We start from the raw sequence: 27,931 nt of genomic DNA, 5'->3' as shown, positions 1-27,931 counted from the left end.
CGGGAGACTCGGGTCAAGCTTTGCGTCGCTGCGCAGACGCCTCTCATGGGCCGGACATGACGTAGGAAGAGTTCCGGCTTCGGCCTCTGCCGCTGCCGCCGCTACTTCAGTCGCCGCCGCTGCCGCCGCCGCCGTCGGGGCTTGTTATCTCCAAAATGGCGCCCCTAGACTTGGACAAGTATGTGGAGATAGCGCGGCTGTGCAAGTACCTTCCGGAGAACGACTTGAAGGTGAGCTCGGTCGGGGCGGGAGCGCTGCTGGCGGGGCTCGCCCCTTCCGGCAGTGGGGCGCCCGCCGGCATCCCGTCCCGTCATGGTGGAGGGCCTGACGCGGTGCCGAGAGACCCGCTCCGTTTTGGCGTCGCGCGGATAGCGAGGGGAGCCGGAGGAGCGGGAGTCCGCCGAATGCTGTCCCGGTTCCGTGCCGGGTAACCCGGGGGCTGTCGCGGCCTCTGCCCCAGGGTTGCCTCCCCTGGCCTTCGGCTGCCTCTGGGCTCCGAGCCCTAACAGCTGTGCAGAGAAGACCCTTCTCCCCTAACCCCGTCTGCGCTCACCCCGAGTCCGAACCGAGCCCCAGCGGGCAGTGCCCTCGGCACGGGGTCATCCCTCCAGAGGCGGTGACAGGAGCGCGGGGCGGCGGGCGGGCGTCTGACAGATGTCCCGGCCCCGGGAACGCGGCCCCGGTGTTTAGATCCCCGAGGACGGGGCAGCCGGGGGACCGGAGCCTCTGGGTGGAGACGGGAGAGACTGTCAAGGCGTCTCGCTTGCCCTCCACGCCTCCCAGTTGCTTCTCGGGAGTGTTGGGTTTTCTTCTGCCCATTCGGACTTGCGTCCCGCGTTCGAGGGCGCTGTGGGCTCATCGAAGCGGCTGACTGAGCGGTCCCGCGGTCAGCCCGGCCACTTTGCTGTCCTCGAAGCGGTTCCCCCATGACCCCTTCTTTACGCAGGATTGCATTTTCTCGGCTTCCTAAAGCAGGGGAGTTGTCGTTTTTCTTTTTTTTTGGTTACTGCCGAACCCAAGGAACAGTAAAGGTGTGTGTGGCTCAAGGACAGAATGGAAGTCTTTGACAAGGGTTTCTATTTTCTTGCGTTTGTTAAACCAGCGCTTAGGTGTCTCGCGGTGTTAGTGGTAAGTGCTCCTGTTTATTTTATTTGTTCAGTTAACTTTCATTTGCTGTGAGGTGAGTAGACTGTCAGTAGCTTTTGCGTGTTTTCTTTTTTTTTTTAATTAATTCTTTAAGCCCTGGGCTTAAAGCCATTTATCTTTGTCCGTGAAAATTTTTTTTTTTTTTTTTTATCCTTTAAGGAAGATATTACAGGTTTTTGTGTTTTACTATCCCTTTTGATACAGGAAGTTGATATTTAACGACAGTCAACAAGTACGCAAAATGTTGAAAGCCAAAGGAGCAGTTGTGAATGGAACTTATTTTTACTTGTAGGTAAATTATATGTGCGATCTGCTAGGGGAGTCATTCTTGCGCATTTTCCCCTTCTTAATGCGATACTTTCATGGAAATGAGGAGAAAGCCAACATCAGTAGGAATGTAGCTTCTGTGCGCATCTGCGTCCTCTGTGGCTTCTTTCTGTTAGGTGCTCTTTTAGGAAACAAAGATGCAACCAACACTGGTACCCAGTTCGTGGAAAACTGACCAGACACCTTTTCGTAGCATTTTTAATCCCAAGGGCAAAGTGGGTTTTTGCATATCAGTGAATCATGGTGAACTTTTCTGTTCTTTAGCATATGTAAAGCTGTTTTAAGCTTTGTGTGTTTTAATTAGTAAAATGTTGCTTATTATGAAAACGTAGCTTGAACTTAGCTTGAAATTGGATGTTGAAATGATGTGGATGATGATCACTTGGATTTTCTTCAGATCTCTTAGTTTGATAAACATTAGATTTCCTTCCCACTTCAAGGAAATATAATTATTAAATCATTTAATTTCCCCTTACACTTGGACAGTATTTAGCATGTATGTTTTTTAATAAACGTAAAAAATCTTCTGGAAAACTACTGGGGAAAATTATGATTTCTTTCTTTTTTTTTTTTTAGATTTTATTTATTTTTAGAGAGAGGGGACGGGAGGGAGAAAGAGAGGTAGAGGAACATCAGTGTGTGGTTGCCTCTCACAATCTCCCACTGGGGACCTGGCCCACAACCCAGGCATGTGCCTTGACTGGGAATTGAACCAGCGACCCTTTGGTTCGCAAGCCAGTGCTCAATCCACTGAGCCACATCAGCCAGTGCTGATTTCTTTTAAGTGGAATTTTTTTTTTTGTCTTGGAACTGTTTTTATCACATTAATTTGCTTGTGATTTAATTTGCTCCTCTCTGGTGTATTTAAAGAAATTTAATTTTGTTTCTACTTCTTGGCATGAAGTGAAAACTAAAATTAGGCAAGCCAAGAAAGTATTCCAAGAGCACCTTTTCAGAGGCTTTGAAGCCAAAGTAAAAGATTCTGTCAGAGGAAGAAAAGAAATTATTGGGACCGCCTAATGATCATTACGGAAAGGGTTTGTTCTGGTAGAAATTCACTGTGCTTTAAACTGACTAGAAGTTGGAGGTACTATTAAATAAAATCATAAATGCGTAGGGTGTTTTAAACCTAATCATGATTTCTCTATACCTAAATTGGAAGTGGTCAAATCGCTAGTACTAGGCAAATCTACATAACTGTTTTGAAGGAATAAAAATGAAATAAAAGTGAGTGGACCAAAGCATAACCTTTCTTAAAAAAGAGGTCATGTGATTCTATTCCACAATAAAGATTTCAGAGCTGATCATGGAAGATACAGATTCCATATCTGGCTAAGTGGAAGAATGAATGATAAAGGACAGGTGTACTGAATATTTAAACTTAAGTCTTGGGTTGGCCAAAAAGTTCATTTAGTTCTTTCCGTACAATGGCTCTAGTAGTGTTTAGTTGTCTTTTTATCTTCATTTGAAACAATTTTATTAGATTGTATTGTGACAGCTGTCATCTCAGCATGCATTAAAAAAAAAACTTACCAAAATTGGTGAATTTTGGTGCAGCCATTTTCATATTGAAGATGGAAGAAGATTCACAACATTCTCAGTGTATTATGCTTTATTATTTCAAGAAAGCTAAAAACTCAACTGAAAGGCAAAAGAAGATTTGTGCAGTGTGTGGAGAAGGTGCTGTGAGTGATCAAACATGTTAAAAGTGGTTTGTGAACTTTCTTGGTACTATTGACATTTGGCCAAATAATTCTTTGCTGTGAGGCTGTCTTATGCATTTAAAGATGTTTAACAGCACCCCTGGCTTGTACCACTAGAAAGAAGCCAATGGTGGAATATAGCCAACATACTCAAAATAGCCAAATCAATAAAATTATTGGTGAAAATGAAAAATGTGTCTTTTATTTTACGGGAGAAACGTTAACGGACTTTTTGGCCAACCCAATACTTAGGCGGGTGACGGGTTCTATAACTTGGAGATTGTCAGATCTCTTGGATGGTTTTTAAAGGTGACATTCAAACAAAGAAATTGCATGTTAAGTTGGTGTTCTCTTTTTAACTGAGGAACTGAAGACAGCGTGGTTGGGACTGGGAGAATACTAGTGTCTATCTCAGAGATGCAACATAAAGAATTGTGTAATTCCTTAGTAACTGCCTTTTATGAATTAATAATCAGTGTAATCTTTTTAGAACCCACTTTTATGCTTAGTTTGAGCCATCCCTGAGTTTTTCATAGAAGACTACCTGCTCTGCAAAGTTGTACCTCTTTTTGAAATACCTCCATAAAGCTTTAGAGAATTCTGTCTTGCTTTTTTCCTCACATTTGTTGAACAGCTTTTTGTAACTTCTTATTCAGCCGGTACCTGATTTTATAGATTGTCATCATCTATTGTAGTCGTTATCTTTCCACACTTGTATCTGTCCATACATACTTGTCACTCACATTATTGCCTGTCTTATTGATCATTCTGTTTACCAGAGTTGTTTGGTTTGCATGGTATCTTTTTTCAGGTAATGCAAGGACTACTGAACATAGTATAGGACTTAGGCACACGCCATGGCTTTGTATAGGGACAGAGAGTCTTCTGTATTTTCAGGATGTCTCATAATGCCTTGCATTTTGTTTGTTGCTTTGGCTACAGAATCACATTCTCCTATGTTATCTGAAAATAGACTGTATAACAGTGCTATCTAATAGAAATAAAATACTCAGAAATGTGAGCCTGAAAATACATTAAAAAAAGTAAAAACGAAACAGATGAAATTAATTTTAGTAATTTTAATCTTATTCCAGCATGTAATTAATATGAAAGTACTAATGTAATATTTTCCTTGTTTGTACTTAGTCTGTGAAATATGGTGTATATTTTACATTTATGACATATCTTAATTCAGACCAGTCACATTTGAGGTGCTCAATAGCTGCATGTCACTCTAGGTATTGGATGGAACAGTATATACCTCTAACAACTCCGTAGCCCGATTCCTAGAATTGCAGAGCAGAGGGAATCAGAGTTCATCTAGTTCTGTACTGTTCTTATTTTACTGAGGAGAAAACTGAGCTTTGTAGAGTTAATAACCTGCCTGAGGATGTCCAGCTAATCCATGAATTAGGTTGGAAAGCCTCCTTGCAGAGATCTTTCTCATATAGTTAGTAGCCTTTTTAGGATGGCAAATAGCTTGCGTTTCTAGGTATGTCCTCCATTTCATCACCTTTTTTTTTTTTTTTTTTACATTGTATTCTAAGCACATTACACTGCTGTCTTCTGACCACATGCCCTGTACTTCCCTCCTTTGCTTCTTTTCAGTCTGTTTCTGTCACCTATTTAATATGTACAGAGCACAAAAACTACGTTATTTAATACTGAGTGAGTTGGTTACTAATGTTTGCCCTGCTTTATAAACAGGTAACTGAAGCACAGACAGATTAAGTGACTTTCCAAAGTCATACAGCTAGTAAGTAAGTAGAGGAGTTGGGATTCAAATCTGGGCAAGTCTGGCTTCACGCCCTTGACTACCACTTATGCTTCCTCTATGCCAGTGGTTCTCAGCCTTCCTAATGCCGCGACCCTTTAATACAGTTCCTCATGTTGTGGTGACCCCCAGCAATCCCCAGCCATAACTAAAGCATAATGATGAATCACAAAAACAATATGTGATTATATATGTGTTTTCCAATGGTTTAGGCGACCCCTGTGAAAGGGTCGTTCAACCCCCAAAGGGGTTGCGACGCACAGGTTGAGAACCGCTGCTCTATGCAATACGGTCCAGGCCTCTTTTGAGCTTTAGCTCAGATGCCACTTTCTCCATGTAGGGTTTCTTGGATTCCATAGAATTACTAGCAGTGATTGGAATTTACATAGCTCCTTAGAGCTTCTGAGCACCTTCATGTCCATTCTATAATTTACACAATTGTGATAGGCAGAGTAGATGAATTGGTGAAGTTTAAGTGATTTTTGCCACAGTGACTCAACGGAGTACACACCTGAGTGTACTTGTTATTAAAAACTCCCATTTTTTTTCTATACTAACCTTTGCTCTATAGGATTTTTATTCCATACATATCACTTTTAAAAATATCTTTTACCGATTATGCTATTAAAGTTGTCTTGATCTTTTTTCCCCCTTTGCCCCCCTCCACCCAGTACCCCCACACCCCCAGGCAGTTCCCCCACCATTGTTCATGTCCATGGGCCATGCATGTAAGTTCCTTGGCTACTCCATTTCCTATGCTGTACTGTACATCCCCATGTCTGTTCTGTAACTGTGTATTTGTACTTCTTAATCCCCTCACCTCTTCACCCATCCCCCTGCACCCCATTCCCATCTTTTGTTTTTTAGATTCAATTATTGATAGGTATGTATTTTTGTCATTTTATTGTTCATAGTTTTGATCTTTTTCTTATAATACTGGTTTGGTGTTGGTAAACTCCTTTAGTTTTCTTGTCTGGGAAGCTCTTTATCTGCCCTTCATTTCTAAATGATATCTTTGCTGGGTAAAACAATCTTGGCTCTAGGTTCCTGCTTTTCATCATTTTAATATTTCTTGCCAATCCCTTCTAGCCTGCACAATTTCTTATGAGAAACCAGCTGACAGTCTTATGGGAACTCCCCCGTAGGTAACTAACTTCTTTTCTTTTGCTGCTTTTACAATTCTCTCTGTATCTTTAACTTTTGACATTTGAATTATGATGTGACTTGGAGTGGGTCTCTTTGCATCTATCTAGTTTGGGACTCTCTGTGCTTCCTGGACTTGCATATCCATTTCCTTCACCAAATTAGGAAAGTTTTCTTTTATTGTATTTTCAAATAGATTCCCAACTTCTTGCTTTCTCTTCTTCTGGCACCCCTATGATGCAAATGTTGGATCTCTTGAACTTGTCCCAAAGGCTGCTTACATATCCTTGTTTTTTTGGATTCTTTTTGACTTCTTGTTCTGATTGTTTTTTGTTCTGTTTGTTTTGTTTGTTTGTTTTTTTGCTTCCTTATGTTCCAAACCATTGATTCGATTCTTGGCTTCATCTGTTCTGTTGTTTACCTGTAAATTGTTCTTTATTTCAATTAGTGTATTGTTTGTTTCTGACTGGATCTTTTTTATGCTGCTGACGTCCTCACTAAGTTCCTTGAACATCCTTATAAACAGTGTTTTGAACTCTGCCTCTGATATATTGCTTATACCTCTGATATATTGCTTATCCCCATTTTGTTCAGCTCTTTTTCAGGGCGGTGGTACTCCAACGTGGTCTGTAGCTGACCACTAGGTGTGCTGGCCCTGGGGTTTCCCAGGTGGTGCAGGCCAAGGTCAGCTCCCACCTGTGTTTTGCCTAGGGCCACCCTACCTGAGCTGTAAAGCAATCTGAGGTGGCTGCTACTTGGAGATTCCCAGGTAAAGATAAGCTGTGACTCTAGGCTGGCTGCTGCTAGTGCTGGGCCTGGGGCTTACTGAGGCCAGTTGTTGCTTGTTTGAGAGGATTTAGGAAGTTGTGAAGCATGAGCCAAGACCAACTCTTCATATGGAAAAGCAGCCCTGTACTCTCATAAGTCGAGTGGGGCAGAGTCCCTGTGGATCTTCAAGACAGGTCAAATAGTGTCAGCCAGGTTGATGGAGTCTCATTTATGGCACCAACTGGCTGGCTCTGTTGTGGGAGGGTTCAGAAAAGGGACAATGGCCTATCTTCACCTTGATGCCAGACACCTCAGTTCCTCTTTGTATACCTTTCGTGCCTTTCAAGCAGCTACCCCAGTGCTGGAGCTCAGAGGGAGTGAGTCTTAGTAGGTGAGTTTATGTGTGGGTTCTTTAAAAGCAACTGCTTGGGACTCCAGAAGTTCCTCCATCTACTCAATCCCTGCTGGTTTTTGCAGCCAGAAGTTAAGGCAACTTACACTCCTGGCAGTGGAACCCTGGGCTGGGGGGCCTGGTGTGGGGCTGGGACTCCTCATTCCCGAGATATTTCTCCTGAATTTTTTATCTACCGCATGCGGGTTAGGGACCTGCCCATTCAGCGCCACTGTTCCTCCTACCAGTCTGGATGGATGTGGTTTCTTTAATTCCATAGTTGTCAGACTTCCATTCAACTCGATTTCTGACAGTTCTGAGTGATGGTTGTTCTATATTTTAGTTGTAATTTTGATGTGGTTGTGGGAAGAGATGAACCATGCCTGCCTACACCGCCATCTTGGCCAGAAGTCCTCCATACCACTTTTTTTTGCTTTACACGTTTTATTTTTTTCATTACTCTATTACAGTTGTCCCAATTTTTTCCCTTTTATCCTCCCCACCCAGCCCACTGCTTTTGCCCACAGTCCCCTCTCTGTTGTCCATGTCCATGTGTCATTCATACACGCTCTCTGACTAGTCCCTCCCACCATTCCCCTCTACCCTGTCCCCTCCTGCAGCTGTCAGTCTCTTCCATGTTTCCATGTCTGTGGTTTTTTTTTTCTCATTAGTTTATTTTAGTCATTAGATTCCAGTTATAAAGAGGTCATGTGGTATTTGTCTTTCGCCGACTGGCTTATTTCACTTAGCATAATAGTTTCCAGTTCCATCCATGCTGTCGCAAAAGGTAGGAATTCCTTCTTTCTTTCTGCTGGGTAGTATTTCATTGTGTAAATATACCAGAGTTTTTAATCCACTCATCTGCTTAATGGGCACTTGGGTGTTTCCAACACTTAGCTATTGTAAACAGCACTGCTATGAACATAGGGATGCATGAGTTCTTTTGAATTGGTATATTCCCAGCAGTGGAATCGCTGGATCAAAAAGCGGTTCCATTTTTAGTTTTTTTGAGGAAATTACATACTGCTTTCCCCAGTGGCTGAACCACCCACAGTGCTCTAGGTTTCCCTTTTCTCCGCATCCTCGCCAGCACTTGTTTGTTTGTTTATTAATGATGGCCATTCTGACAGATGTAATTCTGTATGTACCACTTAGAGTATGTGTTCTGTCTTGTGTGATAGCACATGTATCTATCTCTACAGTTAGACTAAGCTTCTTGAGGGCCAAGGTCATCTTGTTTATTGTATTCTCCACAGTCTTAGAACACTGCCTTGGATGTGACAGATGATCAGTTAAGGCTCGTTGAATCAAACTCTGTTCTGCTTTACAACAAACATTTCTCTAAATGTTTCCTGTGTCAAGTAGTGTTCTCCTTGGTGCTAGAGGTAGAATCCCATACTTCTCTCTGCCTTTGAGGGGCCCTCAGCCGAGTAAGGGAGATAGAGAAGTAAACAAATGATCATTTCATGCTGTGCTAAAATAGAGGGCTGTCCAGGATATTGGGAAACATAGAAGCAGCATCTAACTTGGAAGCTAGAGATGGTTTGACAAAGGAGGAGCAAATGAGAGGATGAGCAGAGTATGTTCAGGTAAACAAAACAGGAAGGAAAGAGCATGTAAGCAGAATAAATACCATGTGCCATATAATAGCTTAACCTGAAAGAAAGAACATGGTTGATTCAGGGAATTTGAGACAGTTAATATGCCTGGAAGAGGTGCTGGGAAGACAGGCAGAGGACAAATCATGGGAGATAATGCTGTTAAACCTTTTATCTTTTAGGTTGTATGAGGATAACACTTTGAAATGTTTTTATATTTTAGGGGAAAACACCATACTGTGACTTTTTGATATTGTTTAGAATGTGACTAACCAAAAATAAAGTAGATTCAAAGAAATCTATTACAGGAATACACTGTTGTATGTAGTAGAAGTGACAGTGGTATCTGAATGAAGTTTGGGAAACACTGCCATAAACAGAGGAGTGCCCTTGAGAGATTTTTAAGGAAGTGACACTAGGTTTTAGAACTATTATGGCAACATTGTGGACCATGGATTGGAATGGGACAGAAACAAAAGACTAGGTGACATGAGAACTTGAAGTAACAAGGGATTCTGATGTTTAAAAGGAAATGAAGAAGGTTAATAATAGGATCTGTTGACAGAGTAGGTCTAGGTGATGGGGGAGAGGAAAGAGTTCATTATAATTTCTTAGTTTCTGGCATGGATTACTTGGTGAATATTATAATTAGATTAAGGAATGTGAAGGAGTTTGGTTTGGGCCATACTGAATTTGAGAGGTAGAGATCTTCAGAAGGCTTGGATACACATGCTGGTTAGTTAACAGATATTTACCGATTGCCATCTGTGCTCCAGGCACTGTTCTAGTAGTAGTAAACTCAGGAGAAAGGTCTAGACCAGTGGTTCTGAACTGGGGCCACTGTACATAAGGTTGGCTGACATATGTAGTTTGTGCTGAGATTTCATGGACTTCTTATTTTTGTGTTTGGTAACAATTTGTAAGCTACTGCTGAGCTGGAGGGAGGAGAAGCAGTGGTTTTGGCTTAGAGACTTAATTCTCAATCCTCAGTTGGGACTGCAGAAGTGGCAGTCACAGGAGGCAGCTGTTACTTTACTCAAGTCAGCGTGCCTGGCCTCAGGTTAAAGATGCTGCCTGAGTAGTTTACATGTGTTTTCTAGACACTCGCTGGCCTTTGAGATTGGCAGAGTTTCACAGTGATGGTTTTTATCGTTTGCTGTTACTTTCAGATCAGTACTGGGGGTATGGGCCTATCTCCTTGCAGCTTAGGAGGCATGATGGGCTAGGAGAGCCAATCATATGTGGGTGCAAATTCTGGCACATTCAAATATGGGAACCATGAAGGGTCCCTCAGGAATCTGTGTTGTGATTAGTTTCACATGTGAATTAAGTGATAACTCACTTGGTTCCAGAAGGATATAGAGTGGTTTACAAAGATGCATTCAATATGGCAAGATAAGTTATATTCAGAATAAGTGAGACAAAGAGAAAATAAAGGTAGGAAACTAATATGGAGCCAACAGTAAATGTAATATACTCTCATATATAAAATAAAAGCTGTGATGATCAGGTTACTCCTTTGAGATTAGACCCTAAGCTTTCTAGGGGCGCATTGAAAGAAGGGAACTGATCGATTAAAAAATTCCAGGAGTTGCCCTGGCTGGGTAGCTCAGTTGGTTAGAACATTGTCCTGATACGCCAAGGGTGCGGGTTCTGTCTTTGGTCAGGACACATACAAGAATCAACCAGTGAATACATAAATAAGTGGAACCGCAAATTAACGTTTCTCTTTCTCCTCTTCTTCTCTCCCTCTCTCCCCATTCCTCTCTCTAAAAGCAGACATTTCTCTTCTGGGTCCTTCTTGAAGGCAACTGTTTAATCACAGCATCCTGTGTACCTTGTTAATAGCCTTCACAGTGACAAGCTATATAGGAGACTATTTCCTACAATGTCCCTTACTACAGGTTGATGGCATGACATTAAAGTGCAATTTGGGAAAAAGAAATTGGGAAGGAGGGCGGTATAATGCAGGGTGGGGACAGGCCTCTTTAAAGGACAATCTGACTTTAATTCAGGGTGGAATTTATAGTGGGTTTGTTTGGGTAACATTTTAATAACTGATCTTTAAAGAGATGTAGTCAGCAGGGCCCTCAAATACATAAGTAACCACCACTTTCCTGAGAGTGGACAAATATTAACAGAAAGATCAACATTGTAAGAAATAGAGAACTTTTCTCTCCCAGAGATGCATTGAGGAAAGAAGAGTGGGAGATGAGCTGCTTTGGTGACTTGTGTCAGGGGATGTGTTGGAGGAAACATTAAAGTTGTGTTCATGGGATGTGCGCCAGTCTTCACCGATGGAAGTTAGGACTCTTCTTAAAAGATGTGAAATCTGAAAGCGTGGACGGGACAAGTGTCTGACAACATGCAGACCTCATGGTAACAAACAGAAAACTCTGCTTATTCTTGAACAAATTACAGCAAAGCCCTTCTACAGATACCTTTGGTGGAATTCTCTTTGAGAAGGCTTGTTGAGTGTATCTAAAAAAATATTCCAAGTATTATTGGAACAAGGCATTATGCCTCAGAAAAGTGGATAAGGTCCTGAGATAGGTATTAAAAAATCACTGTATTGCCCTGGCTGGGTGGCTCGGTTGGAGCGGTGTCCTGTACACCGCAAGGTTTCATGTTCAATCCCTTGGTCAGGCCACATACCTGGATTATGGGTTCGATCCCTGGTCGGGTGCATACAGGAAGGCAACCACTTGATGTGTCTTATCAATGAAAGTGTGTCCTTGGGTAAGGATTAAAAAATCACTGTATTTTATGTATTAAATTGTACAGTAGCAGAAAAAAATTTTTTTAAAGTATTAATTGCTACTTTATGATGCTAACTTAAAAAGAGCAGTGCTCTTTATTCTGGCCAAATGAGGAGAAAGAAGGTGGTAATGAAAGACTTAAAAAAAGTACAGGCCAAACATGGCATATTTGTTCTTTGGAACTAACTGTAAGGTACATGCAAGTGAATTAGGGTTTTAAAAAATACTAATAGTAGGTTGTAAACTTTGGGAGTTCATTATCATAAACATAATCCCAGAATCATCAAAGGGCAGTTTCCTTTCCTATCAAACACAATATAAGTATTAGTTCTTTTTGTCATATGATCCTTAGTTTTAATATTGTAGTTAAAGATCGCATTTTGTTTTTTCTTCTCACAGCGGCTATGTGACTATGTTTGTGACCTCCTCTTGGAAGAGTCAAATGTTCAGCCAGTATCAACACCAGTAACAGTGTGTGGAGACATACATGGACAGGTAACATTTTATGAGTAGATTTTTAGCTTTGTATTGTCCATCGTCCATGCGTGTTTCTACTTGTGCTGCAGAAAAACCAAACAAACAAAAAATAAGTCGGTGGTTGGCTCGGTTGCTTCAGTCTGCGTGACACAATTCCTGGTTACTGTTACAGCAAATAAAAGCAGTGGTCAGATTATTAATGGAGCTTGTTGGAATTATACCTGCAAAGTGAATAGAATGTAGCATATTGTTCTGTGGGAAGGGGGAGATAAAAAACACAAATGTGGACTCCTCGTGTTTTAAGATTTATAGGAGATGCTCTGGTTTTAGGCACTAACCCTGTCATATTTTGTTGAAAATTTATCATTTCCTTAGTGGGATTGAGAATAGCAAAGGTTCAGAAAGAAAATTGTTGGTGCATGATTTCATAGCAAGTCACTTCTAGAATGGGATGAGAGAGATTTAGTTCATTTATTTTTTCATCTGTTTTTTTTGTTTGTTCGTTTTTAAGAGTTTCAAGGCAGGAGGGGCACACCTCATCTTTAGATTCTTACTGTCAGTGTTTATAAAGTTTTTTTAAAATAGGGAATTAAAAATGAATGCTCTTAGGTGGCTGTGTGCATAAAATGGAGTTGGGGCTACAAGACATATATACGGTGTGAACAATATAGTATTTATGAGTGTTAACAGGACTAACTGTCTTATGTGCAATTTCCCTGCCTTACATATGACTGCCCAAAAGAGCAGAAATATGGGTAAATTGGTTGTGGTTGGGTGCTGCTCAGTGACTAAAGTCCTGTTTTTACTACTTAGAGGGTGCTCTTTTGTTTTTGGCTTTTCAATCTGTTCTCTGAATGGTTGAAATTATAAGAACTCTGACAGCTCTGCATGTTCTCAGCTTCTAAATAGAGTCCCCATTATGTCATCTGTAATCTGTTAGTAGATTTTAGGAGTGGATTTCTTAAAGTTTTCATGTACCTTCTCTCCAAAAGATAATAAACATTTGTATTTTGCTAACATAAGGTTCCTTAACACATTCCTAAAAGCTAGAATAAACCAAGCACTGTTTTTCTCCACTTATATTAAAATTGAGGGATTATCAAGAATTTTTCATTAATATGAATTACAGGTATGATCAAAGGCCAGGATGTTAGAGAGAACTTCAAGTTGCAAAAATTAATTAAAATATAAAATTATATTTCTATATTATATATGCCTTCATCCAAATGTTCAGTTTTTGCTAACATTTATTTTATGTTTTGAGCTTAACAAAGTGCTTTTTTTCCATGTCCCATATAAAATTTTTTCAGGAGTCCTATAAGATTGGATCATTTTATAGAGAAGGAAACTGAGACTGAAAGATTGAAGAATTAGCCCAAACTCTCAGAGCTGTTAAGGGACAGAACAGAGATTTGAAACTCATTTGAGAGCCCAGTAGCCTATGTTAATTTAAAACTACCACCGGACTGTGAACATTGTTTCTTTTGTACCTGACCCTTTAAAACAATTGCTAATCAAAAGCATGGGACTTGTGGAGCTTCTAACCATAGACTAAATGTAAGATGCGCCCTTTAGGACTTGTACAGTTGTCTTTCCCTTGGGCCAGTTCTGGAATTGCAGGATTGGGTTAGGAGTATAAATAAACTTGCTGGCAAGTATATACAGCTGCCCCTCGGTATCCTCAGGAGACTGGCTGCAGGACCTCCCACATATACTAAAATCCTGGGGTGCTCAAGTCCCTTATATAAAATGGCATAGTATTTACATATAGCCAATGCACATCCCCCCATATACTTTAAGGAATAATGACAAGAAAAAAAAGTCTGTCCATATTCAGTATAGACACAATCATCGTAGGCCTAACTACATGGTACATGTCAGCAGAAACATAACATCCCGCCCACCTGCTTGCCCCCAAATATTTTCAATTTGCTGTTGGCTGAGTGGGGATGAGTCCGCAATACAGAATCCAGAATCTGCAGGTAAAAATGGCCAACTGTCGTGCTGAGAAGCAACGAAACAGTATAACCTGGTGAGGAGCTGGTAGACTGCAGCGTCAGACAGAGCTTGGTGTAAATCCTGACCTGGCAGCATACTAGCTGTTTAAGAAGCCACTTCAGCTGGCTCATGAGTTCTTTAAGTATGGCCTGTGGATCCTTGGGGGTCCCTAAGGTGTTACAAAATCAGTTGAGGGTAAAACTGCTGGTACCTCTGCACGAATCGAGAGTAGCACCAGACTGCTGATTGTCTTTGTCTTCTGTACCAGCATGCATGCACAATGACAGAAAATACCACTATCACAGATTATTGTCCTTGATGAAGCAGTGGTATTAATCATGACTCTCAAGCCTGAGTAGGTACTTCTGTGGCATGCGCTGAACTAGGAAGTCTGCATGCAGCATATGCGCTGCATACCAAAGGAAGACTGCTCGCTCAGTGAGAAGTGCTTGTGCGGCTCTTTGCCTTACGAGCTGAGTAGCTAGCCTCTCTTTTTATGGAACACTATTTTTACTTGAGAGAGGGAATGGCTAACTGGGTATTTAGCAGCCATTTTTGTAAAAGTGAAGGAAGTGGTGAGCCAGTCACTTCAGGGAACACATTGATAGTATTTGATGCCAGTGCCAAAATTTGAGTTTTCAAATGAAAAGCTGGAATTTTACAAGTTGTGAATTCACCACGAAGTTAACAGTTTATTTATAATATTTAAAGACTTTTCTGATGAGATGAGTGGTAATAATAGCGTGTTAATAAATATGGTTTTTGATGATGTGTAATGAAATGTTATTTCTATTTTCCAAATGACTAGTATGTTATCCACTCAAAGTATTAACACCAGTCTATCTGAGTATGGTAAGACCACTTTTCAAGTTTTGCTATGTTAAAAAAGATATGCACCATTATCTCTAAAGGTGATAAAAATACTTCTTCCTTTTGTAACACATAACTGTGTGAAAGCTGAATTTTCTTCATATACTAAATCAGCTTAACCCAATAGATTGAATGCAGAGGCAGGGTATGAGAATCTAGCTGTGTTGTATTTAGCCAAACATAAAAGAGATTTGCAAAAATGTAAAACAGTGCCACTGTTCTCATTAAATTTGTTTTGTCTTGGGAACAGTTTATTTTTTATTAAAAATATGTGTACGATACTATTTAATGAGTTATTGGTTTTTAAAATGAATTTAAAATGATCCATTTTAATTTATAATATGATAAATATTGGTTGATATAATCTGCATAAACAAAAGTGTTACCAAGCAAAAGGGGATTCCTTCACGTGGTGCCTTGGTGTAAGACCCAACAATTAGTGTTGAGGAAAACAGGTCTTTATTTACAATATTCCAACCTGGGAGGGTAGTGAGCACTTCAGCTCAGAGCCCTGTTCTCCTACGGGACCCAGCACTTCCCTTGTTCCCCAAAAGGCTAGAAGCCAAAACCATGCCCAGAAGTTCCCCATCCGTTATCTGTCAGCTCTCTCCTTCAGGATCTGGGGTACGATGTCATCAGCCTCTGTATAACAGTCAAGGAAAGCATGTGCCATGTTGCACCGGATCCTGGTACAGTCCAGAAAAGTTCAAAGTCCAGGTCTGCAAAGTGGAGTTCTTGGCAGCTTGGAGTCTGCTATGTGGACACAGTTAAAGCAGCAGCAGGCCGGCTTTCTTACTAGCCCAGGCCACAGGGCCTCCCTTTCCTTCTTTTAGACTGCATGGCTCCGTGTCCTTTCAAAACGGCATGGCATTCCCCCTTTTCCTTTCAGAACCACATGATTCTCCTTCTGCATGGCTGTCACCTTATTTTTAAATCCCTGACTGTGTCCTGTGATGCAGTGGATGTGGTAACCGGTTCTGACCATTCTTATAACCTTGTGCGTGCAGGCCTCATAAGTTCTTTCCTCACCATCCTATGGTCAAAACCCCTCCCATCTCCTTGGGGCCTTGGAAGAACCAAAGCTGTTTGCGTAACTAAGATGCTAGCTACCAGCCATAGTCATGCAAAGGTATCTCTTAGGAAAAATGGCTGTGTTCCACTGAGTCCCATCCCCTTATCCCCCAAAACATGGACTCAGGAATTTTGGGGACCCCGCTCTGTAACAAAAGCTTTTTGGCAACCTCTAATTTTTAAGACTATGAATGGATTCTGAAACCAAAAAGTTTTAAGAACTACTGAGCTAGCCAATTATTTCCTTGCCTTTACTGATGGAATAAAGTCCACTTCTCAGGATTGGTTTTGTTTTAAAATGAGAACATTTACAGAGTGTGTGATATGAAAAACACATAATAGATGGTAGAAATTATTTGTGAAAGGATGAGGTGGGCTTCTAGTAATGTAGGACAGGTTAATTATCTGCACATGTTCTTGGTAAATGTTTATTATATTAAATAATTTTGGGGAAAAAACGTCTAATATGGAGTAGGAACTATGTGTCCCAGAAGCAGAATTTGTGATTGTCTATTAAATGTACACAGGGTACATGGAAACTTATAAAGCTTTTATTCAAAAATATGTTTCTATAAACATCAGTAGAAAAGTTCACTTGCTCTTCTACCACACTTTTATGAAAGCAACTGTTACATAAAACTTCTTAATGTTCCCTTCCTGACTTTGTGTGTATGCATACTCAGTTTTTACATAGTAAAATTGTGTAGTTATAGGTATAGTTTTGTGTTCCATTCTTTTCCCTAATCATTTTTCTACTTTGCTACATAGTTTCCATTATAATTGTTACATATGACTGCATAAGGTCATAGTCCTTGAGTTGGTAGATTGTACTTTATTAAAATATTTGCCAGTGTTAATCATGAAGCTTTTTTATTTGGTTATTCTAAATGCTGTTGTAACACGTTTTTTATACATTTACACAGATTTGATTTTTTTTTTTTATTACCTTTAAGATATAGCCAAAGAAGTAGAATTACTAGGCCAGAGTTACACACACACGTATCTATATACTGAGAGTGTGTATGTATGCGAAGTCTGTCTAGAAGATATCCAGCTACATAATATGAAAAATAATACTAAAGAAGATAAAAGATACAAGAGAAGTAGTATGATACACAGGACAATGGTGCCTCAGGGCCCCTTCAAAGCAGGCACCTTGGGACCAGGCACAGTTCTCACAGTTGCCGTCAGCTGCCCTGCATGTTTTTCTGAATCTTATTGGCAGTCTGAAATCTCCTCCTTTTCGAAAGAGATTTTAGTTTTGGAAAAAGCCAGAAGTCACAGGGCACCAAATCTGGGCTGTAGTGGGGCTGAGTCACCTGGGTGATTTGATGTTTCTCAAAAAAAAACTCTGCACAAGATGTGATGCATGAGGAGGTGCATTGTCGTGATGAAGCTGCCAATCACGAGTTGCCCATCGCTGTGGCCTTCTGAGTCTCCGAATAGTTTCCGCAGAGGAATGTTCAAGCTTAGTGCAAAATTTGATGCAGATTCATTGCTCTACTCACTCGGTCATTTTGAACACCACGGTCACACAGCATACCTGCTCACACAAAGGTACCCCTCCCACGTCCCCCACTGACTAGTTAGTACAGCAAAGTCATCATAGTTCATGCATGCTCATTCTAGTCCACTGTCCTTGGCTGCCAGGTTACGTCAGTGTCATGCACGCTGTTCTCGTTATAGGAACAATGGCTGGATTTTTTCTGGACAGACCTCGTATATATAGACATTTCTTTTTTACTGTTCATACTATGTGTATGTGTATATATATAAAATATGTAAAGACACATATGATGCCTACACATCATATTCCTTTTAAAGGGAGGGACTCTACATAGTAGAAATGGACGGCAAATATTTTGAAAAAAAATAATAGTGTACCATTTGACTGAGATCAAGCATTTGTTTCACTTATTTGTTAATTTTAAGAAGATTGGATAACTTTTAATTTTTTAAAGTTTTGTTTAAGTCTAGACTTATGTAAGTGTTATAAAGGGGAATGCTTTATTTCAGTAGTTACCATTTAAATTTCAGTTTTATTATTGTTGCTAAGATTGCTATTGCTTTGAGTATTAAAAATTTAAGTAGAAATTTTATTTTCAAGTGTAAAAGATAAATGTCTAGGAAATTATTAGTTGTAGTTGGTACAGTTTATAACAGTCAGTTCCTTTAATGCAAAATATTTTTTCAAAAACAAGTTTTCTTTAAGAATTAGATTAATTTAGTTGACTGAAATTACCAAATGTACAGTTTGTCACTTACCAATTTTAGTCAGATAGAATATGGTGAAATATACCGTTCTGTCTTTCCTGGTTATTAAGAAAACACTCCATATCTGTGGACCATGAACGTACATTTTTCCAACAGTAGAGTGTAGAAGGGCAGGTTGATCTGTTCTTCTTGGCATAAAGTGCCATGTAAGTTTATTCTTAGGAAGAAATTTTTACCTACTTGTTTCTTTTTATCTCATTGAAATAGGTGCTAAATATGTGAAGGGACAGCTAGGTTAGCTTATTGACAAGTTAGGTAACTGGTAAGTTAAATGATTTCAAATTCTCAAGTGGTAGGTGAGGAGAGAGAAGCCTGTAATGATCTAGGAATAACTTTAATGGTAATTGTGAGCTTTATTTTCATGCCTTTTTTTTTTATTTTTGGCCTGGGAGCTGTGTCCTTGGCAGTTTTGCTTATACTTTTTTTTGCTTATTAATGTAAATATTTGGAGTCCTCTTAATAAACCGCTTCTTTACACAGTTTGCTCTCAGTTTTATTATTTTACTCCTTCATAGGAATTCATAATCAACATATATTGCCTTTCTTTTATAGTTTTATGACCTTTGTGAACTATTCAGAACTGGAGGTCAGGTTCCTGACACAAACTACATATTTATGGTATGTAAACACCAGTGATATTCAGTACTCATTTAAAAAAAAGATCTATTACATGTAAATTATAAAATAACTTCTGCCATGTGATAATGACTATTTAAATATCTGAAAAGGTAATTCTATGCTTTTCTCCATTTTTCCATGTCCTCTAGTTGAGAATAAATGCTTTAGTAAGCTGCTGTGCACATAGGATTAGGTCGTAGCCCTTCGTAATGGCCGGGCAGAAAAATATCCCAGAAACGCTGGTTGAAGGCATAAATCATTACTTTTATTTTACCAGACTTTTTTGAGTATTCATTTTTATATCTATTAATCTGTGGATTGATGAATATACACAGATAGACACTTGCTATTAAGAATCAAATTTACTTTTCTTTCAGAATGTAATGTTACTGTTTTACCTTTTCTGAATCCTGTCATATTTCTTTCTTCTGAAAGTTTCTACGTCACTTTCCTATTATTTTTTTAGCTGTTTTCCTCTTGGTCTAATATTGGCCGAAGTAAAACATTAGTGGGCTTGTCATCATATGTCATTGTTAAATACAAAGCTGAACATGGAAAACTGTTACAATTATTGAATTTGCTTTTACAAAAAAACCACACCAAAAAACCCACCTATTTTCAGGTTGGCAGCTCTTCTGATACAGTTAAAATTATTTTTGAAATTTATTTTAAAATCTGGATTTACATATGATTTTTTTTTTTTTTTTTTGACACCTGTTAATGTAGGTAATAGAGAATTGGAAACTGGTGGTTTCTCAGGGAAAATCATTGAGAGAATTGTACTTCAGGTACCTGTAGGCCTCTTAAATCGTAGACTAGCACAGACAATTAGGAAAAACAACCTTTTAACTTCCATTTGAATTTTGTTAAAACTCAATGTCCAAATAATTCAATGTATAATTCTCCATTTTTGTTATTTTGGACAGTGTCTCTGAGTTTGTGCAGTTTGGTATAATTTTTAAAAAATACTGTTGCTGTTGTATTGTTTATAACTGTAAACTTTTCCTTCACAGGGTGATTTTGTAGACAGAGGTTACTATAGTTTGGAGACCTTCACGTACCTTCTTGCACTAAAGGCTAAATGGCCTGATCGTATTACACTTTTGCGAGGAAATCATGAGAGTAGACAGATAACACAGGTGTATGGATTTTATGGTAAGACCCTCTTTTTCTGATTCTTTATTCTATATTGTTTTACAATACTTTCCTCTTTGGGAAAAAAACCACAGAAGTCATACATGTGCTTTATTGTAAAATTAGAAAATATAGATAACTTTTTTCTTCTTTCTCACTCTTTAACTTCCTTTCTTCCCTCAGTCAGTGGAAAATCTTCCATAGAAAGAGCACCGTTCTTAACTTTTTGGTCTACATCTTTCTATTGAGTTGGCCAAAAAGTCCATTAAGATTTTTCCATAAAATAAAAGACACACTTTCCCTGGCTAGTGTGGCTCAGCGGATTGAGTGCCTGCCTGAGAACTGAAAGATCACTGGTTCGATTCCCAGTGAGGACACATGCCTGGGTTGCAGGCCAGGTTCCCAGTTGGGGGTATGCGAGAGGCAACTGATCGATGTTTCTCTCCCTGTCTTTCTCCCTCCCTTCCCCTTTCTCTAAGAATCAATAAATAAAATCTAAGGGAAAAAAGACACATTTTTCATTTTCACCAATAACTTTATTTATTTGGCTATTTTGAGTATGTTGCCTATCTCCTGCTAGTGGCTTCTAGTGGGTAGAGGCCAGGGTTGCTGTTAAACAGTCTTATTCAATGGATAAGACAGCCTCACAGCAAAGAATTATTTGGCCAAAATCTCAGTAGTACCAAGAAAGTTCACAAACCACTTTTGACATGTTCAGTCAGTCACAGCATCTTTTCCATACACTGCACAAATCATTTCTTGGGTTTCAATTGCGTTTTTACCTTTCATGAAATAATAAAGCATAATACCCCAAAAATTATTGTGTATCTTTTCCATCTTCAATATTAAAATTCGTCGGCAGCCGTCCGTCTCGAGAGACGATGGTGTAGCTTCTTAAGAGTCTATCTGCACCGCCGAGAATGGCTGTGCAGTCCAACTTGGGAGTGACACGTTATCTGTCTCCTCCCGTGTTGAATCGACATCTTGCGATGACGCTGGAGTGTCCTCTCCAGTGGAGCTGAAGCTACAGAGCCTGGGCAGGGTGATATGGAGGGTCTGCTGTTGCCCATGCAGCAGACCCAATATTAAAATGCTGCAACAAAAATTCACCAATTTTGATGTTTTTTTTTAAATGCATGCTGAGATGACAGCTGTCACAATACAGTAACAAAATTGTTTCGAATAAAGTTAAAGCCAACTAAGCACTGCTAGAACCATTGTACGGAAAGTACTAAATGAACTTTCTGGCCAAGTAATAGATCTGTGCCTTACAGTGAGTCTTCAGTTTACCTCATTGGAATCATCTGGGGTGCTTGTTAAAAATGTAGTTTATGGGCCCCCTGCAGGTATTTTCGGTTGGGACTCTTGAATCTACTGAAGGTGAATGTTCCGCACACTCAAGTTTGAGACTCTATTCTATATGTACATATTTGTGTGTGTTTGGTGTATACATACATGTGTGCACATATACACCACACTAAAATGGGATCACACCTTTTTTTCATTTAATATTGTGACCTGCCTTTTTACCTCGTTAATATTATTTTTATAGCTGCATTGTATCATACTGTATAGTTATCCTATAATTGTATTAACCAGTCCCTTTAACATTGGATTTTGGAGTTATTTTTAAGCTACTGTTCTATGCATAGCTGAATGAATATGCTTTTACATACACAATGAGGTCTGTCTGGAAAAAGTCTGGCCATTGTTAATATACCGAGAACAGTGTGCGGGACATCAGTGTAACCTGGCAGTCAAGAAGAGTGGACTGGAATGAGCATACATGAACTATGACGACTTCACTGTACTAGTCAGTGGGGGTGGTAGACACCGTTGAGTGAGCATGTGTATTGTGTTGACCATTGCATTCAAAATGACTGAGTGAGTAGAGCAATGAATCTACATCAAATTTTGCTTTAAGCTTGAACATTCCTCTGCGGAAACTATTCGGGTGACTCAGAAGGCCGCAGCTATGGGCAGCTGGTGATTGGCGGCTTCATCACAACAATGTGCCTGTCTTGTGCAGAGTTTTTTTGTGAAACATTATATCATCCAGGTGACTCAGTGCCCCTACAGCCCAGATTTGGTGCCCTGAGACTTCTGGCTTTTCCCAAAACTAAAATCACTTTTGAAAGGGAAGAGATTTCAGACTGTCAATCAGATTCAAGAAAATATGACGAGGCAGCTGATGGCGATTGGGAGAACTGTGTGAGGTCCCCAGGTGCCTACTTTGAAGGGAACTGTGGCGTCATTGTCCTGTGTACATTGTTTCTTGTATCTTGTATCCTCTTCCAATATTATTTTTCATATTGCATGGCTGGATACCTTCTGTACAGACCTTGTGTGTGTATATATGTACACACACATATATATGTTCATATATGTGGTATCCCAAATCTGTGAATATGTTTTTACATATATTAAAAATGATCTATATAAAAATTCTGTGTGCTTGCTCCAGAGAATCCCAGGACCTTACAGATTTGAAACAGAATTCAGCCATTAAAAACACAAAGCTGCTTTTATAACACTTAATATGGTTGAAAGTTTTAATAAACAAGGTTAAGTTCTTTGAAGAAGAATTGTTGAGATTGTTAATATGAATTTTCCTTGAGCACAATTAAGGCAGATATTGAAAGATTTGAAAATAATTTTATAACCCTTTAGTTTTATATTTTGTCATTATAAAGGTAAACTGAACTCTCTTACTCTCTTACTAGTTTAAGCTGAATTTCTTTTGTTCTAGTATTTAATATATTCTTTATTTTTATCAGTAGGCTCAGAACTGCATTACTGAGATCTCTCCCATTTCTTTAATAGATGAGTGCCAAACCAAATATGGAAATGCTAACGCCTGGAGATACTGTACCAAAGTTTTTGACATGCTCACAGTAGCGGCTGTAAGTTTATATAAACCTTTTTAAAACCTCAAGTATTTTCTTGCCAATAGCACTTTGCATATTTTTATCTAATTACCATTTTAGTTATATTGATATTATTAGGATTCATTCATGAATTTAGATGTGACTGAGTTTATTACTGTATGTTCAACTTTTTATTCTTTTTTGTTAGTTAATAGATGAGCAGATTTTGTGTGTTCATGGTGGTTTATCTCCTGATATCAAAACACTGGATCAAATTCGAACCATTGAACGGAACCAAGAAATTCCTCATAAAGGAGCATTTTGTGATCTGGTTTGGTCAGATCCTGAAGATGTGGATACTTGGGCTATTAGTCCCCGAGGAGCAGGTTGGCTTTTTGGCGCAAAGGTCACAAATGAGGTAAAGTCAGCATTTTCACAAAAGCAATTTGTTGGTTGCTGATGACTGTATACAGAACTATGGTGGCAGTAGGTAACAGATTTCTAGGCTAGTTTAAACAGTGGTGGTTATGGATATCAAATTTCTCATGTAGTTTATCATATATGTATGTATTTCCTTAGTGGTTAGACGAGGTGACGTAATGAAAGTACCTTCTGCAGCATCTACTTGGTAATATATGTAAAACAGTATTCCTTTTCTTCCAAATATTGTAATTAAATGATGAGATTAAGCAAGGGCAAGATAGCTGAGTTTAAAAATATATATTTTAATATTTATATTTTAATTGAGATACAATTGACATATTAGTTTGAGGTATACAACATAATGACTTGATATGTGTATATATTGTGAGTAGGCAACTTTTTGAGGTCCAACTATGTCCACACACACACAAACACACGGGTGAGCTATATTGGGAAGTAATCCAGCATGGAATCAGGGAGCTAAATTCAAAATAACTTGTTATTTATCTTGTCTGAATCTCTGTTCCCTTAAATTGCAAAAGGATAATAAATCTCCTGTCAGAATTTCTGTAGGAACCATACTAAACCCTCAGTAAATGATAAATACGGTCGCAGTATATTTATTATTAAACCATAAAACTTTGTTTCATATCTGACAGTACCTGTAGAATGCTTTTCTTTCCGAACCTTCTAATTATGTGACTGCATGATTTCTATGACTCCTCCTTAATAGACTCAGGCCAAAGTGACTATGGCCTATAACTTACTGAACTTACTGAGGGTAACTATAGAATGGGTTTTACAGTCATGAAAGCCGTATGTAGTAAAAGGCTTTATAGTTTATTTAATTGTTCATTTTCTTGTATATGTAGGTTGATTTTTTTAAAACAATATGCTGAATACTTAACAAAACCTTTCTAAATTGCAGTTTGTTCATATCAACAACTTAAAACTCATCTGCAGAGCACACCAACTAGTGCACGAAGGCTATAAGTTCATGTTTGATGAGAAGCTGGTAACAGTATGGTCTGCTCCTAATTACTGCTATCGCTGTGGAAATATTGCTTCGATCATGGTCTTCAAAGATGTAAATACAAGAGAACCAAAGTTATTCCGGGCAGTTCCAGATTCAGAACGTGTTATTCCTCCCAGAACGACGACGCCGTATTTCCTTTGAGGCCTTAGCCCATCCTGCTGACCGGTCACATTTTCCTGCCCTCTTCTTATCCCGACTTTTGTGTATTACCCTCTATAATATACTTTTTATGGAGCACTTTGCTGCTGAAATGCTGCCTCTTGCCTTTTTTTTTTTTTTAATTTTAAATTATCTAAATTTATTGTTTGTTATGGTGTCTATAGCAATGTTTTTCTATCAGTTTTCTCCCCCATCCCATCCCCACCTTGGACTCATCTGAGAAGACTTGAGAAATGTCTTAATACTCATACTGCTGCATGTAGCTCTTGCTTATTTACTGGTCTAGGGGAAACAAGATGTGTTTCCTTTTTATAAAAAGCCAATTGACAGAAAAGACTACACTGAAATACTCCTCCTTTTGTATCATTCAGCCTTTTGTTTTAGTTTGGTAAGTTTTAAGAAATTTCAGCAGCAAAGTTGTTATTCAGTGGGCATGATGGACTGCAAATGCCTAGAGTTATGTATACTTGTCCCAGCTGTAAACTTCATTGTCCTTTGTTGGATGATATTTTAAATGGATAAAAAATAAATTGGTCTAAAGGGCTGCCCTCCTTGTTGTGTTTTTAAATTTCAGTTAAAAACTGCTACAGCTTATGACTTTGTACATTAAGATAATTGTATTGATCTTTTTTCAGATTCCTTGTATTTTTTAATAAAGTAATCTTAAATTCAGATAGGTTAAAGTGTTAGAAGTTTTAAACAGCTTACATTGTTAGCTTAAAGTTATTCTTTTTTGTTTTTTCCTCTTAGAGTTCTTGACCCTTTGGTTATTGAGTTTAAAACTTCAAATGAAATTCAGTACTATTTATTTAAGAAAAAGAATCACTAAACTGTGCCTAAAAACATAACTGCCATATTAATGTTTTGGTTTATATCCTCTATAGTAATAGAAAAACATTTAATACTTGTAATGCTGATGTGTTCATTTGATACCAGTTGAGTAGAATGTGATCAATCCAGTTTACAATCTATCATGAGTATCATTAAGTAAAACCTATGTATTTTCAATAGGAATCATTCTCTTGCTGTAACACTTGACCTTAACTTATAGAAAGTGTTCATTTTTTTAACTGCAACTGGAAAGGTTGAAAAGTCAGGACTCTTGTATTTGTGAACTGTAATCTGAAGCAGGTTTTAAAAAAATGTAGAAGGAAACAAATTGTCCTTTTTTTGTAAAGGTCTGTGATACTATGTTTCAGCTTTGTGTAAGTAATTCGACTATCCAAAGGGTTGTGATGATCAGTTCTTGATATGCAATGTCCACTTAATAAGGACAAGTGTTCCAGTGTCTCTTATGACTGTGGTCATAAATGAGGTTGGAATTTATCATTTTGTGAAATAGTTGGTATCATTTTACTACTATAATTAATTTTTGTCATTCCAGGAAATCTTTGTGAAGCCAGCCAATTAATAAAGCACTTTAGCATCTGTTCAGGTAGTTTTGAAAACCAACTCTTCCCCTTCAGGATAAGAACTTCCAGGTTATCTAAAAATGCAATAAAAATCTTTATAGTCTACGCTTCTTGGCACATAATTTTTCATCAGGGTTTTCTTTTATTAAATGAGCACAACACTTTCAATTTTTTCCCCCAACCACCTGGCTACTTGTAGACTTTTTAATTGTATAGCTATATAAAAGAAGTGGCGAAGACATTTGCTGCACACACTTGAACTGTTGGGTCAGTAGCTTTGTGTCATTGCCCTGAGCCCAGCGTAATTCAGGGGGAAAGGTATTAATGTTACAGGGATATGTAGCTCTGTATTTTACTAATTGTTAAACACTGGAAATTAACGATGCAGACAACTTGGTGTGGTCTTTAAACAGCTTTCTGCAGTATTTTTTTTTTCTGTTACCATAAATTGTATTTAAGTGCTTGCTCTCCTCTGCTTTTAAGTTGTACCAATAAAACCAGTAACCCTCCCTTCCCATTTGACACTCCATAGCTTAGATTGATGTCATTGTTTTTAGTTATCCCTGTAATGTGACTTTTGTTTTTAAGTCATGTGTACTGCATATGTTTGTCACTATTTGGGCATGTGCCAATAATGTTCTGTCCATTCCTTAACTGCCATCTCTGTTTGGCCTGATTTTTTTTCTTTTCAACTGAATAATGGCTTTTTGCATGGAAAAAAAAAAGTTTTTATTATTAGACATGTAAAGGGAAGAGAGAGTGAATGTATTGGACTTTGTAAGCCTAAAAGGAATATTTGGGTTCCTCTCCTAAATAAGGGCTATGTACTGTATAGAGCAATCAGGTGGTGGAAGATACTTGCAAGGCATAGGTTTGCAGGCAAGAGAATCTGTTACTCCCTGTATCTAGACTGAATGTAAAATCTCTTATGTTGTATTAATGGGGGTAATAACTTTTTATTTGCCTATGATATACTTGGTTTCTAATAAAGTATCCTAGGCTCTAGTGAGAACTGTCTACTTTAATTGCCAATCACTCCCTTTCCTTACTTGCCTAATATAGTCTTGGCTAGCTTTTTATAGATTAGTGCTTTTTCCTGAAATATCTCACCACTTGAAATGTGTTAATTTGGGTGTGATCCTAAAAAGCCTGGATCAAGAGCATACCTAATATGCGACCTGCATCAGCTCCTACTCCATCTGGATGTCTAGAACTGTTGGAAGATTTCAACGTCTTAAATCCTGCATTTTGCTTTTGAAGTAAGGTTTGAAATATTGTTCATTGCATTAAGATTTGTGTGTTTTTGCTTTGTAAGCCTAGCACCAGGTTTTGGAAAATGCCTGTATTGTGAAAGCAAATCTAAACTTTCTGAGCCTCTTTCGTTGTGAGAAATAGAATTGCTTTACATCAGCCTCCAGAAAATTGTGTACCTGGAGTTGAAGACGTTTAACAGCAAGAATGCAGATTTTTAAATGTAATTGTTTTTTAACTGCTAATGTTTGTAAAGCACCTTCAGTTCTTTGGATGAAAGGTGCTATAATCTCTCAGTGTAAATTAATAAAAGTATTATAGGAAGTTTGTCAGAAATTTTATCTAATGCATAGTCTGTAGTATGTCCCAACAAGAAGTTAGTATTTTATATAACACAATTTAAATTAAAAAAATGCTTATTCATTCACTTGATTGCTTGACTAGTAAACAGAAGTGAAACTTTCTTATTCTGCACTTTACTCTGAGTTAAGTGTTCCATTCTTTAAAGGCATCATCCGTTGTTATGTCCTGGGTCTGGTGCCCAGAACCATGCTTCATGAGATTGTCACAACTCTTTTGGTTGTATATTTACAGTGTGCAGTCATGCTGAGAAAATATACAGCAGTAAAATACAAAAAGAAGCATTTGCAAAGTCCCCTAGCATGATCCCAAACTGTTGATGCTTGGGGAAGTTTGGTTCCTTATCCCCTCTTACTAGTTCTCTATTTCCTT

General features: G+C 38.6%; 1 protein-coding gene across 1 annotated transcript; it reads left to right on the top strand.

Moving 5' to 3' along the window:
• Positions 1 to 43: 43 nt before the first annotated feature.
• PPP6C (protein phosphatase 6 catalytic subunit) lies at positions 44 to 27,622 on the top strand. The gene is made up of 7 exons (XM_090274719.1): positions 44 to 230; positions 12,009 to 12,104; positions 18,852 to 18,917; positions 19,931 to 20,072; positions 22,875 to 22,954; positions 23,127 to 23,336; positions 24,270 to 27,622. Exons 1-7 carry the CDS (start codon positions 156 to 158, stop codon positions 24,516 to 24,518), a joined length of 918 nt encoding a protein of 305 aa, XP_090130845.1. The 5' UTR covers positions 44 to 155; the 3' UTR covers positions 24,519 to 27,622.
• Positions 27,623 to 27,931: the final 309 nt, after the last annotated feature.

This window comes from Furipterus horrens, unplaced genomic scaffold, assembly GCF_987537825.1.
Source record: "Furipterus horrens unplaced genomic scaffold, mFurHor1.1.pri manual_scaffold_4, whole genome shotgun sequence".
NCBI classification, from domain to species: domain Eukaryota; kingdom Metazoa; phylum Chordata; class Mammalia; order Chiroptera; family Furipteridae; genus Furipterus; species Furipterus horrens.
This window is presented reverse-complemented; position numbering and strand designations above follow the sequence as displayed.